The following is a 13,106-nucleotide window of genomic DNA, read 5'->3' as shown; positions in this document are numbered from 1 at the left end:
ATTTGCCTATGCACGCAGATGTATAAACAAACGCTGTGAATTCTTCAGTGAAAAAAACATTTTTAATAGAAATATCTGCTTTTTTTGGTCAGTAAGTTACGTCTCATGCACGCTATATGCGAATGCTCCCATTTACATATTGTGCAGAATACATATATATATACGTGAAAATGCGCACAAATAAATACAAAAAAAAGTCAAAAAAAGTAGATGCTCAAACAGGAGTATCATGTGCAAGACTACTTATAAAGGATTTTGCAAAGCGGTGGTCTACCTGACCCTCCCCCATAAATCCATTAGTGGCTAGTAGGGGAACCACTAAGGTAATACAGGGCATTCCTGCAATTAAAGTTCCTGCTGAGGAGTGGCTGGAATCCCTCTTTAGAAATTAGTTTTAAATTATTCTGGCTTAGATTTACATTTTTCAATCCATGGCACTCTGATTAAAGCTCTATTTAACCCAAAACCAAACATGTAAAATATTGCAGCCTAGCCAATCATTAAATGCAGTGGCTCTGTTGGCTTTCTTTTTCTTTAGGCTTTTTTCCCCCTTTATTTTCACATGGTGATCTTGTCAGAAACACACTTCCTTTATTTAGGTGCCCACACTCTTTATGGAGGAGCAACAGAGACACCTTTGGGCAACAGCATTCTAGGGTAGGGTAGTGTTAGGTGTACTAGCAAATTTAAATGCAACAAACTGAAGCCAAACTCCAGCTAACAGTTTATAAGCACTTGTAGCAGCGGTTTTGTTCCTTTTGGGATAAAAGTTGATAATTTTAAGCACCTGCCAGTGGTAAATGATGTGTCTCTAACTGCTTCATCTGCATCTTTTTCTGATGAAAAACAACAGATTTACTGACTAGATTATGGGGTGAAAATAAAGGAAAAGAATCTTAAAAAAAAGCAAACGTATGCAGTCACCACATCTAATAATTGGTAAGCTGTAATATAATGAATGTATGCTTTTGGGTTTAATACCTCCTTAGTGTTTGGTATACAGGCCCTGCATCAAAGAAGTACGGTACTTGACCCTCATGGTCTTGGAAAGACAACATCTCTTCTGATCAACCCTTTATATTATTATGAAGGATGTCAGGGGTGGTAAGAATACTCACCTGCTTCAGTGCAAGAATTCCAAGCCAAGGAAAGGCCTGCATTTCTTTACTCCTGGAGTATGTCTAGACCACCCAAACTTGGTTCTCTGGCCACCTGCAGGGCCTGGGGTAGAGTCTGCTAAACCCTCAGAAAAACCTTCATCAGCAAGAAGGTACAGCTCCACATCCCAAAGTGGGAGAATGTTTGTTAATCTTTGTGGACTACTGGACAGTTTGCCTTGCAGGCGCTTGGGTGCAGAGAGTGGTATTATTAGGATATATATATATATATATATATATATATATATATATATATATATATATATATATATATATATATATATATATATATATATATTATAATATATATAAATATATATATATATATATATATAATATATACACACACACTGAACTTTTGCCTTCAGCTCCCTCTTCGGCTTCCCACCTTCATCCCTTTTGTATTAGCGCACAGATTGGCAAACCTACCTCTGCCCTTTTGGGATCTCCTGGACCGAGGTGTCATTGCCCCAGCTCCTATGTCACACTGTTTTCATGAGCTATACTTCAACCTGGTCACTGGTCTCTTTCGCAAGGAGATCATCTGCCTCTTTTTGGGCGTGTAAGTTCAAAACAAAACATGTGCATGGTATCCACCAGATCTACCATTTCTTTTTTTCTTCATTGGGAGTATCTGGCTAATGTGGTCAGTTAGGACAGTGGTCATCAACCCTGTCCTTAGGGCCCACTAACAGGCCAGGTTTTATGTATTACCTTGGGGATATGCAGACTAGAATACTGCAATCACTGAGCAGTAATTGATATCACCTGTGATGTATTACAGTTATCTTGCAAACCTGTCCTGTTAGTGGGCCCTGAGGACAGAGTTGATGGCCACTGAGTTAGGACACATACACTGATCAGCCATAACGTTATGACCACAGACAGGTTAAGTAAATGGCATTGATTACCTCATTACAGTATCATCTGGAAGTCGGTGGGCATCACAGTTTGTCGTGTATGGAGCTGAGCAGCCGCCGACCAGTTAGGGTGCCCATGCTGACCTGTGTCCACAGCCAAAACACCTACAATTGACATGTGAGCTTCCGAACTGGACCACGGAGTAATGCAAGAAGTTGGCCTGGTCTAATGAATCGCATTTTCTTATACATCATGTGGATGGCCTGGTGCATGTGTGCGCTTACCTGGGGAAGGGATGACACCAGGAAGCAGTATGGGAAGAAGGCAAGCCGATGGAGGCAGTGTGATGCTTTGGACAATGTTCTGTTGGAAAATCTTCGGTCCTGCCATTCATGTAGATGTTACTTGACAAATACGACCTTCCTAAACATTTTCGCTGAACAAGTACATCCTTTCATGAAAACTGTATTCCCTGATGCTGATGCCTGGCACACTGCAAAAAGGTTAATTCATGTTTTGAGGAATACAACAATTCAAGGTGTTGACTTGGCCTCCAATTTCTCCCAATCTTAATCCAATAAAGCATCTGTGGGATGTGCTGGAAAACAAGTCTGATCCATGGAGGCCCCACTTCTCAACATAAAGGACTGTATCGGCTACTGATGGCTTGGCGAGAGATACCACAGAATACCTTTAGAGGTCTAGTGGGTTAGGCCAGGGCTGTTTTGGTGGCAAAACGGGACCTAAACAATATTATGTGGGTGCTCATAAAGTTATGGCTATAGTGGTATATTGAGATTCCCATCCTTTTACACTTTGAACCCTTGTCAGGGAAAAGGAATTCCTCTTGAAAAACTGGACCCAGTTTGACCACAGTTCATGTTGCAAGTCTCTATCTCAGCTACTGACTCCTTTTTGGTCATCATAAATTGACCTTGTAGGGTGATTCGGTTTCTTGTTCCACCATTCTGGGACGGTTCAGGTGGACCAGTTTTTAAGCTTATAGCCTTAATGATCTATTTTCTCCTTTCTCTGTCAAGACATACTTCCTGGCTATGCCTAATCTCCTGGTGTCAGGCATTGGTTTTCCATTTTTGCTGCCAGGTAGAGGTTGCAGCTTCTTCAACTGTATGTTCCTTCAGGTGGTTCTTGTGTAGCAGACTGTTCCTTTTTTTTACATTGGACCTGTTAAGTGATTGTTTCCTGTGTTGCACTCTCCTCAGATGGACTTCTTTTGTTTGTCCTTAAGGTGAAGACTTAAAACTTCCTGTATCCTTCAATGCATGAGGCAGAAAATTTTCTCACCATTAAGACCCCTTTCACACTAGGGCAGGGGCGGCGGTAAAACGGCGCTATTTTTAACGCTGCTTTACCGTCATTTTAGCTGTGCTATTCGACAGCTAGCGTGGGGGCTTTAACCCCCACTAGCGTCCGAAAAAGGGTTAAAACCGCCCGCAAAGCCCAGCTGCAGCAGCACTATGCCGGTGGTATAGCCGCGCTGCCCCATTGATTTCAATTGAAATTTTTTTGGCGTCCTGCCAGCGCACAGCTCTAGTGTGCTTTCACATTGGAGAGACAGCAGCGGCTGTTTCAGGGCACTTTGCAGGCGCCATTTTTAGCCCTGTAGCGCCTGCAAAACGCCCCAGTGTGAAAGGGGCCTAAATGATTTTTTTGGAGTCCATTGAGAAACACAGCTCCCATCCCCCTGTGTGTTTTTGATCAGAGGCTCTCTGTACTGATTTGCTACAAAACTGAAGCATGCTGGTAGTAGGAGGGGCTATCCTGGGCTGGCCTACAATTCTTTTCTTGCCACTGTCTAATCCTTTCTTTAGGTGGCAGTATAAACCGAAGGTGAAGACTTCCTCTGTCCTTCAATGGACTCCCAAGTATCGTATTTTACGATCCATACCCAAATCCTATTTTTTTTTTTTTTTTTCATACACTTTTTAAGGCCATCTGAAGATACTGTATTTTTGGTTATTCCATATGTGAATATTTTACTGTTTAACAAATTTATATAATTTATAGGTCTGGATGGATTTTTTTGTAAGTGTAAAACTACTCTCCTGTATTGCAGTGGATTAATGCACGCACAGTCGCTCTCCTGGATAGTGCTGAGAAGCTCCATGTGATTGACAGGCAGACACAGGAGGAACTGGAGACTCTTGAGATTTCTGATTTCCAGCTTGTGTACAACAGCAGCCACTTCAAATCTTTGGCCACCGGGGGTAATGTCAGCCAGGCTTTGGTAAGAAATTTCTAGAGTCAGTAGACTTAATGCTGCGTATTCTAGTGCTGTTGAAAGCCCCCAGTGTTTGTTAGGCCTCATGAACACTGCTGCTGGTAAACGGACATTCAGAGGCAGTTGGCTGCTTTTTTTCAACTGACCCTGAACTCATCCAATGTCCAACGTTTCCGACACCAAACGCGTCTAAAAACGGTACCTGTGTTTAGCTGCATTTTTGTTTAGAAGCGTTTTTAAAGGTGCCCTATTTTTTTTTTTATATTACAAAACTTAAAAAATGATAGCAAATGATGAAAAACCTCTAAAAAAAAAAAAAAAAAAATGTTAAAACTTGTAATTGCTTGCAATGTTTAATAGACCATTTATATACCCCTAATAAGCCCATGATCCAATCCAATACACCACTAGCATTGCTGTCAGACAAAGTAGAATTGGAATTTGACCTATATGTTGTTAGATTTGAACCAGATGACCCCAACCATTGAGCTTGACTTCCGACTTGATCAAACATAGTTGCATGAAATTTAATATCTGGCTTTTTTAATTTCCTCATATATGCTCATTATGGGCTCCATAGTAAAAGCACCGAAGTTGAGGTAGATACAAGTACACTGCTGCTCTTTCAGCTGCTGTTACTCACTCGGGTCTCACAGAATGGCTAAAATAGTTAAATAATTTAGTTTTTTGTGCTTTGGGAGGGTCTTATGATGTTATCGTAAGTAAACGCTCCCAGACGCAAACGCAGCAAAACGCGACTAAATATGGCATGCAAACGCGGCTAAATGGGAGTTTTTAAATGCCGGTTTCAGGCTGTCCAAAAAATCATTCAGAATAGGTTGCCTTAGTGTTCCGTATACATTAGGAAACTGCTGTCATCATTTTTAAACAAGAAAAGAAGCTGCATTCACTGTTTTTTTTTTTGTTTTGTTTTGTTTTTTAGCACAGATGATAGAATCTGTTCATAGTTTGCTTATCTTATAACGAATTTGCACTTAAATGTGTGCCTTGGTTGAAAGAACAGATGGTAATGATGTTATTTGGCTTTGTATAACAATTGACAAACGGGCATTGTACAAAACTGTTTATATAGGTTTTTCTTTGTTATCTTCTATTTTTATGAGTAGATGAACACAGACATCAGTTAATCATTTAACCAAATGGGAAACTCAGTACTGGAACTAAGTGACTAACTTCTCCTCTCCCCCATAACCAAGTTAGATCTATTACCTCAATCATTTCTTCCAGAGCTCTGCCAAGAAATTAGGCTTGGATTTCATTAGTGAAATTCTCTAACATAACTATTCCTCCAAATATTTGCCTATTTTTAATTTTTTACGTTTTTATATTTCTAAAACCGTAGCTTATATGTGATATATTTGTTAAAGTGGTTGTAAATCCCTGACATGAAATATAAACAAAGCCTAATTCTCCACAGTGTGTACTTGTCTCAATCCAGAGTAATAAGTGTTATTTCTGTCTGCTGCCTCATTCATCTGCTATCTGCATGAGTCGCTCCTGACAGGTTTTCCTGACACCAGGAGAACAAAGGTGACAGGGGAGTCTGCTATGGATTTGGAGGGGAACCCCATACCAAAATCCAAAATAAAATGGTGTGCCCCCCCCCCCCCAAAGCACCTTGTCCCCATATTGATGGGGACAAGGGCCTCTTCCAAAACTATGGGCTGTGATTGTGGGGGTCTGCGTGCGAAGGGCTTATCAGAATCTGGAAGATCTGGAATCTTTAACAAGGGGGCCTACTTAATCACCAAAAAAAAGTGTTGCATAGAGAAATAAACACAAACACTGTTTTTGACAATTCCTCTATTAAAAATTCAAAAATAATATACCCCAATGTAGATCCATCGTCAATCATGCCGCCCGCTGGACCTGAAAAAAGAAAGCAGTTAGCCTTTGACGAGCCTTTGGGTTATTTATTTATTTTATTTTTTCGAGGTCCGGCAGGCGACATGATTGACGATGGATCTACATTGCCGGTTTCAAATGACCTACAACCATCCAAGTGTTGCCAATTAGTGGATGACCTCTCAGAGACAGAAAGGGGGACCAGGTAACCAGGGCAGGCTTGGGAGTGGGAAAGGCGACATTGCTTGCTCCAGAGTCAGCCAGCATGTGGACTTGCTGTGTTTATACCAGTCCAGGATTCTGACTAAATGAATCGCTTGATGTTAGCAAAGTGGTTCAGGGAAACCCATGCCACCACATATTTTGGAATAGCTAAGTTTCCCTACATATCCTGGGGGCACAGTCTGCATACAGAAGTTTAGAGAAGTCTCTTAAACGAACAGAGAAGGATTGGGGGATAGGGATCAGGAGAGTTTGCAGTAAATATAACAAACTGGGTAGTCTGTTTGTTTATTTTGAGAATATAATTCTTTCCAAACCAGGAATTTGAAGGGTGCTACCATTTTTGTTGTAGGTCTCTGAGGATGGGCATCAGTAAGGGATGCAATTTTCCTTGAAAGTGTGAGAAAGGGTCGTGGTCAGATAAAAACCTGGATATTTTACAGCAAAATGGAAAGTTTACCTGGAAAACTTGTAATCTAGCTTACAGGAATTTACTCTTCTATCCATTTGTGTGCGATATGTACCATTTTGTTGTTGTTCTTGCAAGGAAGGAGTTTTAACCTCCTAAATATTTAAAGGCATCTTTACTGTAAGAATTGTAAAAATGCGAAATAAGCCTCTATAGATGCAAGTTCTTGCCAACTCTTGTTCAGAAAGCCTGGATGTGTTTCTAAGTGCACAATTATACAGTGTATATAGAAAAGAATCACCCCCTTTAAAATAATCACATTTTGTTGTTTTGTAGACATTTTTTGTTGCTTTTGTTGGAACTTATAACAGTCAAGTGAAATGTATAACACCAACATGTCAGGAAAAATGTAAACAAAATTCAAACACAGAATCACTGAGTTGGAGAAAAAAAACACCCCTCTTAAAAATGACTTGTAAACTCAATCAGGTGTAGCTTTTCAATTGCAAAGTCATTTGACTTTCAACTGTGATCAGCTATGGTCATTTTGCTCAGCATGAAAAGCTTTCCTGGAGCATTTCTGTCCCTGGTAGTGCAACTGAAGTAAACAATGAACTATGGGTGGTGAGGCACTTTCACAAGATCTCCGGGATAAAGTTGTGTACAGGCACAAGTCAGGAGATGGATACAACAAAAATGAATGGGGCAAAATACCGTCAAATTCTTGAGGAAAATCTGCTGCCTGCTGCCAGAAAGTTGACAATGGGAAGAAGGTTTACCTTCCAACATGACGGTGACCCAAAACACACAGCAAAAATGACCATACAATGGTTGAAGGAAAAAAAGGGGGAATGTCCTTGCATGGCTTAATCCAAGCCCAGACTTAAACCCCATTGAAAATCTGTGGAATGACTTGAAGACTGCAGTCTACAAATGGTCACCATCAAATTTAACTGAACTTGAGGAGTTCTGCAAAAAAAAAAGCGGGCAAATATTGCAAGGTCTAGTTGTTCAAAGTTAGTAGACATATCCCAGGCAGACTAAAGGCTGTAATTAAAGCAAAAGGTGGCTCAACAAAATACTCGCACAGGGGGGTGATCCTTTTTCCAACTTAGTGATTCTGCTTTTGAATTTTTTTTATTTCTCAGATATGTTGGTGTTATATTTTTCACGTGGATGTTATAAGTTGGACTGAGTAATTACAGCTGTCTTAATTTCAGGCTGCAGACTTGCGACTGTTGTCGGCATATATACGTCAGCAGAATGGCATGGCTGGGCAAAGTAATGTACCCGTCCGATGTGTCCGCCATAATGTCGCAGTCACGATAAAAATCGCTGATCGCCACCATTACTAGTAAAAAAAAAAAATTATTCATAAAAATGCTATAAAACTATCCCCTATTTTGTAGACGCTATAACTTTTGTGCAAACCTATCAATTAACGCTTATTGCAATTATTTATTTATTTACTTTTTTACCAAAAATATGTAAAAGAATATGTATCGGCCTAAACCGAGGAAAAAAAATGTTTTTTTTTTATATATTTTTGGGAGATATTCATTATAGCAAAAAGTAAAAAATAATGCGTTTTTTTTTTTCAAAATTGTCGATTTTTTTGTTTATAGCGCAACGAATAAAAACCGCAGAGGTGATCAAAAACCACTAAAAGAACGCTCTATTTGTGGGTAAAAAAGGATGCCAATTTTTTTTTTGGGGAGCCACGTCGCACGACTGCACAATTGTTAGTTAAAGCGACGCGTTGCCCAATCGCAAAAAGTGTTCTGGTCAGGAAGGGGGTAAATCCTTCCGAGACTGAATTGGTTAAAGGGGTTGATTATTTTCTGTACCCTCTGTAACAAGCTAATATAAAAAAAACGAATAACGCTGTAGAATGTTGATTCAGAGTAGGGATTAGGAAGTAATGTTTTCCCTGTTGTAGCAAGATAGACCATGCGTTATCCAGAGAAGGGCAAAAATCTTTGAAACTGCGGGTTTGGGATTCTCAGGATGCAGGTTGTTAAAGCGGTTGTAAACCCGCTATTGTGTTTTTGTTTTTTTTGCCCACCTGCAAAGGAAAAGGCATAAGGAGCTAGTATGCACCGCATACTAGCTCATTATGAAATACTTACCATAGAACGAGGCCCTGACATCTGTCCCGATCCACGCTGAGGGAGCTGACATGTTCCCTTGGCGTTTCTTCCGGGTATCGCGCTGTGAGTGGCTGGAGCCGCGATATCGTCACTCTCGCGCATGTACGCGGGAGATTTCTTCCCGGCAGGGTCCGGCATCTCCATGCAGTCAGCGGCGCATTGCGCAGTCCACGGCAGTCAGCGGCGCATTGCGAGGGGAAGATTTTTTTTTTACCTACAGGTAAGCCTTATTATAGGCTTTCCTGTAGGTAAAAGTCCCCAAAGTGACTGACTATACAACCGCTTTAATTTATTTATTTGTCTTTTGGTTGAATTTGATGGACACATTTTTGTGTTTTTCATCTTGACTAATTATTTGCAACTATAACAATTTTCTTGTTGAATGTTTTGCATTTGCAGGCTCTAGTAGGAGAAAAAGCTTGCTATCAGTCAATCAGCAGTTATGGAGGACAGATATTCTACCTTGGAACTAAGGTACTGTATTGGGTTCTTTTTATAAAAATGCAAGACATGAGATGAAAGTGCAATTAGCCCTCTGCCTGACTTGCACTCTTTTTTGCTCCCCTTCTTTTTTTTGTGGATTATTCAGTCTTTTTATATATGGTGATGACACTGTGTGTACTTAGTAGCACAGTCAGTGGGTTAAGCTATGTTTGCTCTTTGTGCTTGCCTTGCTGTTTAAGACGTGACACTTCCGCCTTCTCACTCACTCATTTTTTTTTTCTTTTTTTTTCATATCACTTGTATTCTGAGTAGATCTCTGACTTCCTATTTTCACCCCGCTCTCTCTGATTGTGTCTCTTTCAATCTTCCACAGTCAGTCCATGCAATGATGCTCAGGAACTGGCGAGAGGTAAGGAATGCTGGCATCACACATGTTTCCTGTTTGCAAAACAATATCAGGTTTCTCAGTATTCCTTTATCTTTGCAGTATATGAACAGATACAAATGTAAAGCTTCAATGTGAAACTAACTATTTATGTAATATTTACCTAAAATCTGTATTGTCTTTTTAAAACTCCTGTAGGCACACATTATTTAAACTATACAAGTTGAAAAACAGGCAATTTCTGTGCTTTGTGAACAGCATGCAAATTTTCTAATTCTTTGCAGTAAAAATACGCATCTGAGTGTTCTGAATTATATTGACTTTGCAAAAGTGCACATCTGAAAGCAACACTTTTATAGCAGACCTTGCCCAGATTTTAGCCTTCACTAGTCTTTTAATGCCACTCAAGGTGTTTTAACATTTTTTTTTTTTTTTTTTATAAAGCCCTTAGTAAGATAAATTTATGCCACTTGCTTTTAATTGAAGCGTTAAGTAAACCTTTTATGAAGAATGTATTGAGGCATCTGTTGTGGACATCTTTCTGGAAATGCTGCTTACGCATGTCTGTTATGCTAAACCTCCTGGATTTATTACTTTCCAAGCCACCAATTCAGAGGAAGTATGAAGATCAGGAAAGTCAGAAGTCTATATCTGCAACTTTTTCCATGATAGCCAGGCACCTGGCCTTTTTAAAAGGAAGTCTGCAGTGGCAGACTCCATGCTTTTTATGATAGTTTTTCTTTTTTTCTTTTTTATCAAAAGGATTTATTGAACCCAAAAAGGACATTCTGGTATCGATACAAACAAAATTGGTCATCCACAGCCAGTCAAAGATTAATTTGCAGTATTACACAGTCTACTCATGAAAGGCACACAGGACATATATTATATCGGTAAAAGTCTAAACAACATTGTGCATGTAATCAAGTCCTAGCAGTATGAGAAATACATTGCAGCAGCCTAATTTTCACCAATTCCACAGGGCCTAAACCCGGAGTATCGAGCCAGGGGGCCCAAAGCTTTTCAAATTTACCAATTTACCAACTTCTAATGTATGTTGATGCACATATCTTTCAAAAATAAGAGTATTGCCCATATGAGTCACCCATTGTTTAACTGAGAGTACTTCCAAAATATTAAAAGTGTTTTGTGGGCCTGAAAAAGAGCACACAAAATAGCCACTCTAGTCAGCTCCTCCGGCACAGCTTTTCTTTAATGCCTGACCCCTGAACATTTTTTAATAAAACAGTTCCCCAGACAGTTTACAAAATAAAAGAGCAGCTCTGACTGCAAAACATACCACCAGCCAAGAGCTGTCCCCTCGCAGTATTTTCCTTCACCACAATATTTCAGATTTGACCATTTGTGCGAATACTGTGAATAATCCAGCATTGTTGTACCTCAATATTTTCTAGTAAACTATTTTTGGCTGTGGCTTTGTATACTTCACATGTACTTTGAGTAGGCATCTCAATCTCATGAACATCTACACGTATATTGCCTTGTAATGCAGCATACCAAACTAATGTTTTTATTCTTATTACAGAGAGTTGATCATTTGCTGAAACAAGACTGCTACAATGAAGCCTTGGCTCTTGCATGGTCATTTCACGAAGGCAAGGCAAAAGCTGTTGTGGGTAAGTTAGATAAATCTGATTATAGCAGGTGTTTTATTTTCTCAAAAGTAAAGAGAAGGAAAATGGATGCATGTATTGCACGTCATGTAATATTTGAGAACAATTTTTTTTTTTTTGTTCTAACTTTTGTGATTTCTGGTTATGATTTGAAAGTATAGACTGCAGTGCATATAAGATTATCAGTTTGTCATTACCACTCTCTCTGCAGGTCTTTCTGGGGACCCCAAGAAAAGGAAGAGTATTGTGGCTGATACGGTGAGATTTGGTCTTGTGGTTCTGCAACAGGAAGCAGGCTGCACAGGAGACTATATTTTTTTATTAGTTAGAGACAATAAACAAATATCTTTAAATGGACTGTTCACCCAAAGCATATACATCTCATTTTAGTAGATGCTGCAGAATTAAACCACAGTACAGTGTCTTATGTGCAACAAACAAATGCTCCTGTGCTCGAAAGTTTGCTGTGGGTTAACTGGAGAAGTGGGGGAACTCTCCGCTAACCACACCACTGCATCTGCTGTGCTGCACACCAGCCTTGCAGATTACCCTTGTAAACATTAAATGTGTTTATTATAAAAATATTATACTCACAAACACAATGATAAAATCAAGCACAAAATTAATAAAGTCCGTCCAATTTCTCATTCTCAAGGGATCCGCTGGCCAGTGGAACCGGAGTGGAATGATGAAAGTCAAAAATGAGTTGATGCGTTTCAAGGGTGTCCCCTCTTTTTAAGAGCTAAAACAGTGTCTTATGTGTCTCAGGGAAATAGAAATATCTGAAATTCCCAGTCATCAATTCCTAGTGGGTTCCGCTTGTCTTGGTACCTTTTTTAAAGGGAAACTATATTAGGTGTATTTATCTAATAACTAAACCTATATTTCAATTCCAATTATTTTTATTAAAGTTTTGACACATGACATAAAAAAGATGCATGTACAAACACTGCATTAAAAAATTTCACAGTAAGGCTTAGAATTTGGCCTACTGGCACACCTTTCTTGGCATAAACTTACACTGTGTAGTTTCGTTGACCACAGATGGTTGTGGAATGCTTAAGCTTCATGTAAATTATAACAATAAAATGAAATCATATAAGAAAACCAAAATAGAAAAATCTAACTGAAAACAAAAATAACCAGAATATCTCGCCAGAAAAGTATACATCGCTGGCCTAGTAGCTATAATTGGTTATACCACCACCTAAGAGGTTCACTTGAAGACACAATCATTCACAATTAACAGGTTCAATAGAGTTGTATCAATGGATCCCAGTACAAATTAAAGTTTTATAGTTTCTTATAATTAAAGTAATACGCCTGCTCGTAAAAGAGCATTGCAATTTAACTCTTTAAACTACTTCAAAGATTGGATATATTTGGAGCTGAGGTTTGTTTCCATTTTTTTGGTTAATGTTAGCCTAGCTGCAAATAGAATATGTAGTACTATAGTTCTATAGGGCTATTTCCTACTTTAAAATGGGTGGGGTCTTGACAATACAGGCGATGTCCTGAAGGAATTAGTCAAATCAAATGACCCCCCCACCCCCACTTTGTTGATTGGGGAAGTCTTATAGACATCCCATATTGAGGAGAAAGAGGGGACTGGAGAGAGGATAACTTAAACTAGTACTATAGTATAGTACTATATCCTGCAATGATCCAATGGGACACTGAAAGGGATGGAATTAGATATTCATAGGCCCAGAGAAGTAGGGTAACATCTACTCTAG

At 39.3% G+C, this 13,106-nt stretch overlaps 1 protein-coding gene across 3 annotated transcripts in view; it reads left to right on the top strand.

The window, feature by feature from the left end:
* Positions 1 to 13,106, top strand: part of VPS8 (VPS8 subunit of CORVET complex) — a 350,033-nt gene that overhangs the window by 62,813 nt on the left and 274,114 nt on the right. For all 3 annotated transcript variants that reach the window (XM_077448451.1, XM_077448450.1, XM_077448449.1), the window contains exons 15-19: positions 4,096 to 4,266; positions 9,307 to 9,381; positions 9,725 to 9,760; positions 11,283 to 11,373; positions 11,582 to 11,628. In XM_077448451.1, the coding sequence (XP_077304577.1) occupies positions 4,096 to 4,266; positions 9,307 to 9,381; positions 9,725 to 9,760; positions 11,283 to 11,373; positions 11,582 to 11,628 (420 nt within the window). The remainder of the gene's footprint in view (positions 1 to 4,095; positions 4,267 to 9,306; positions 9,382 to 9,724; positions 9,761 to 11,282; positions 11,374 to 11,581; positions 11,629 to 13,106) is intronic.

This window comes from Lithobates pipiens, unplaced genomic scaffold (genome assembly GCF_037356315.1).
Source record: "Lithobates pipiens isolate NorthernLeopardFrog02 unplaced genomic scaffold, aLitPip1_a1.2 Scaffold_22, whole genome shotgun sequence".
Lineage (NCBI taxonomy): Eukaryota > Metazoa > Chordata > Amphibia > Anura > Ranidae > Lithobates > Lithobates pipiens.
The sequence above is the reverse complement of the archived record's forward strand: the minus strand, read 5'-3'. Positions and strand labels throughout refer to the sequence as shown.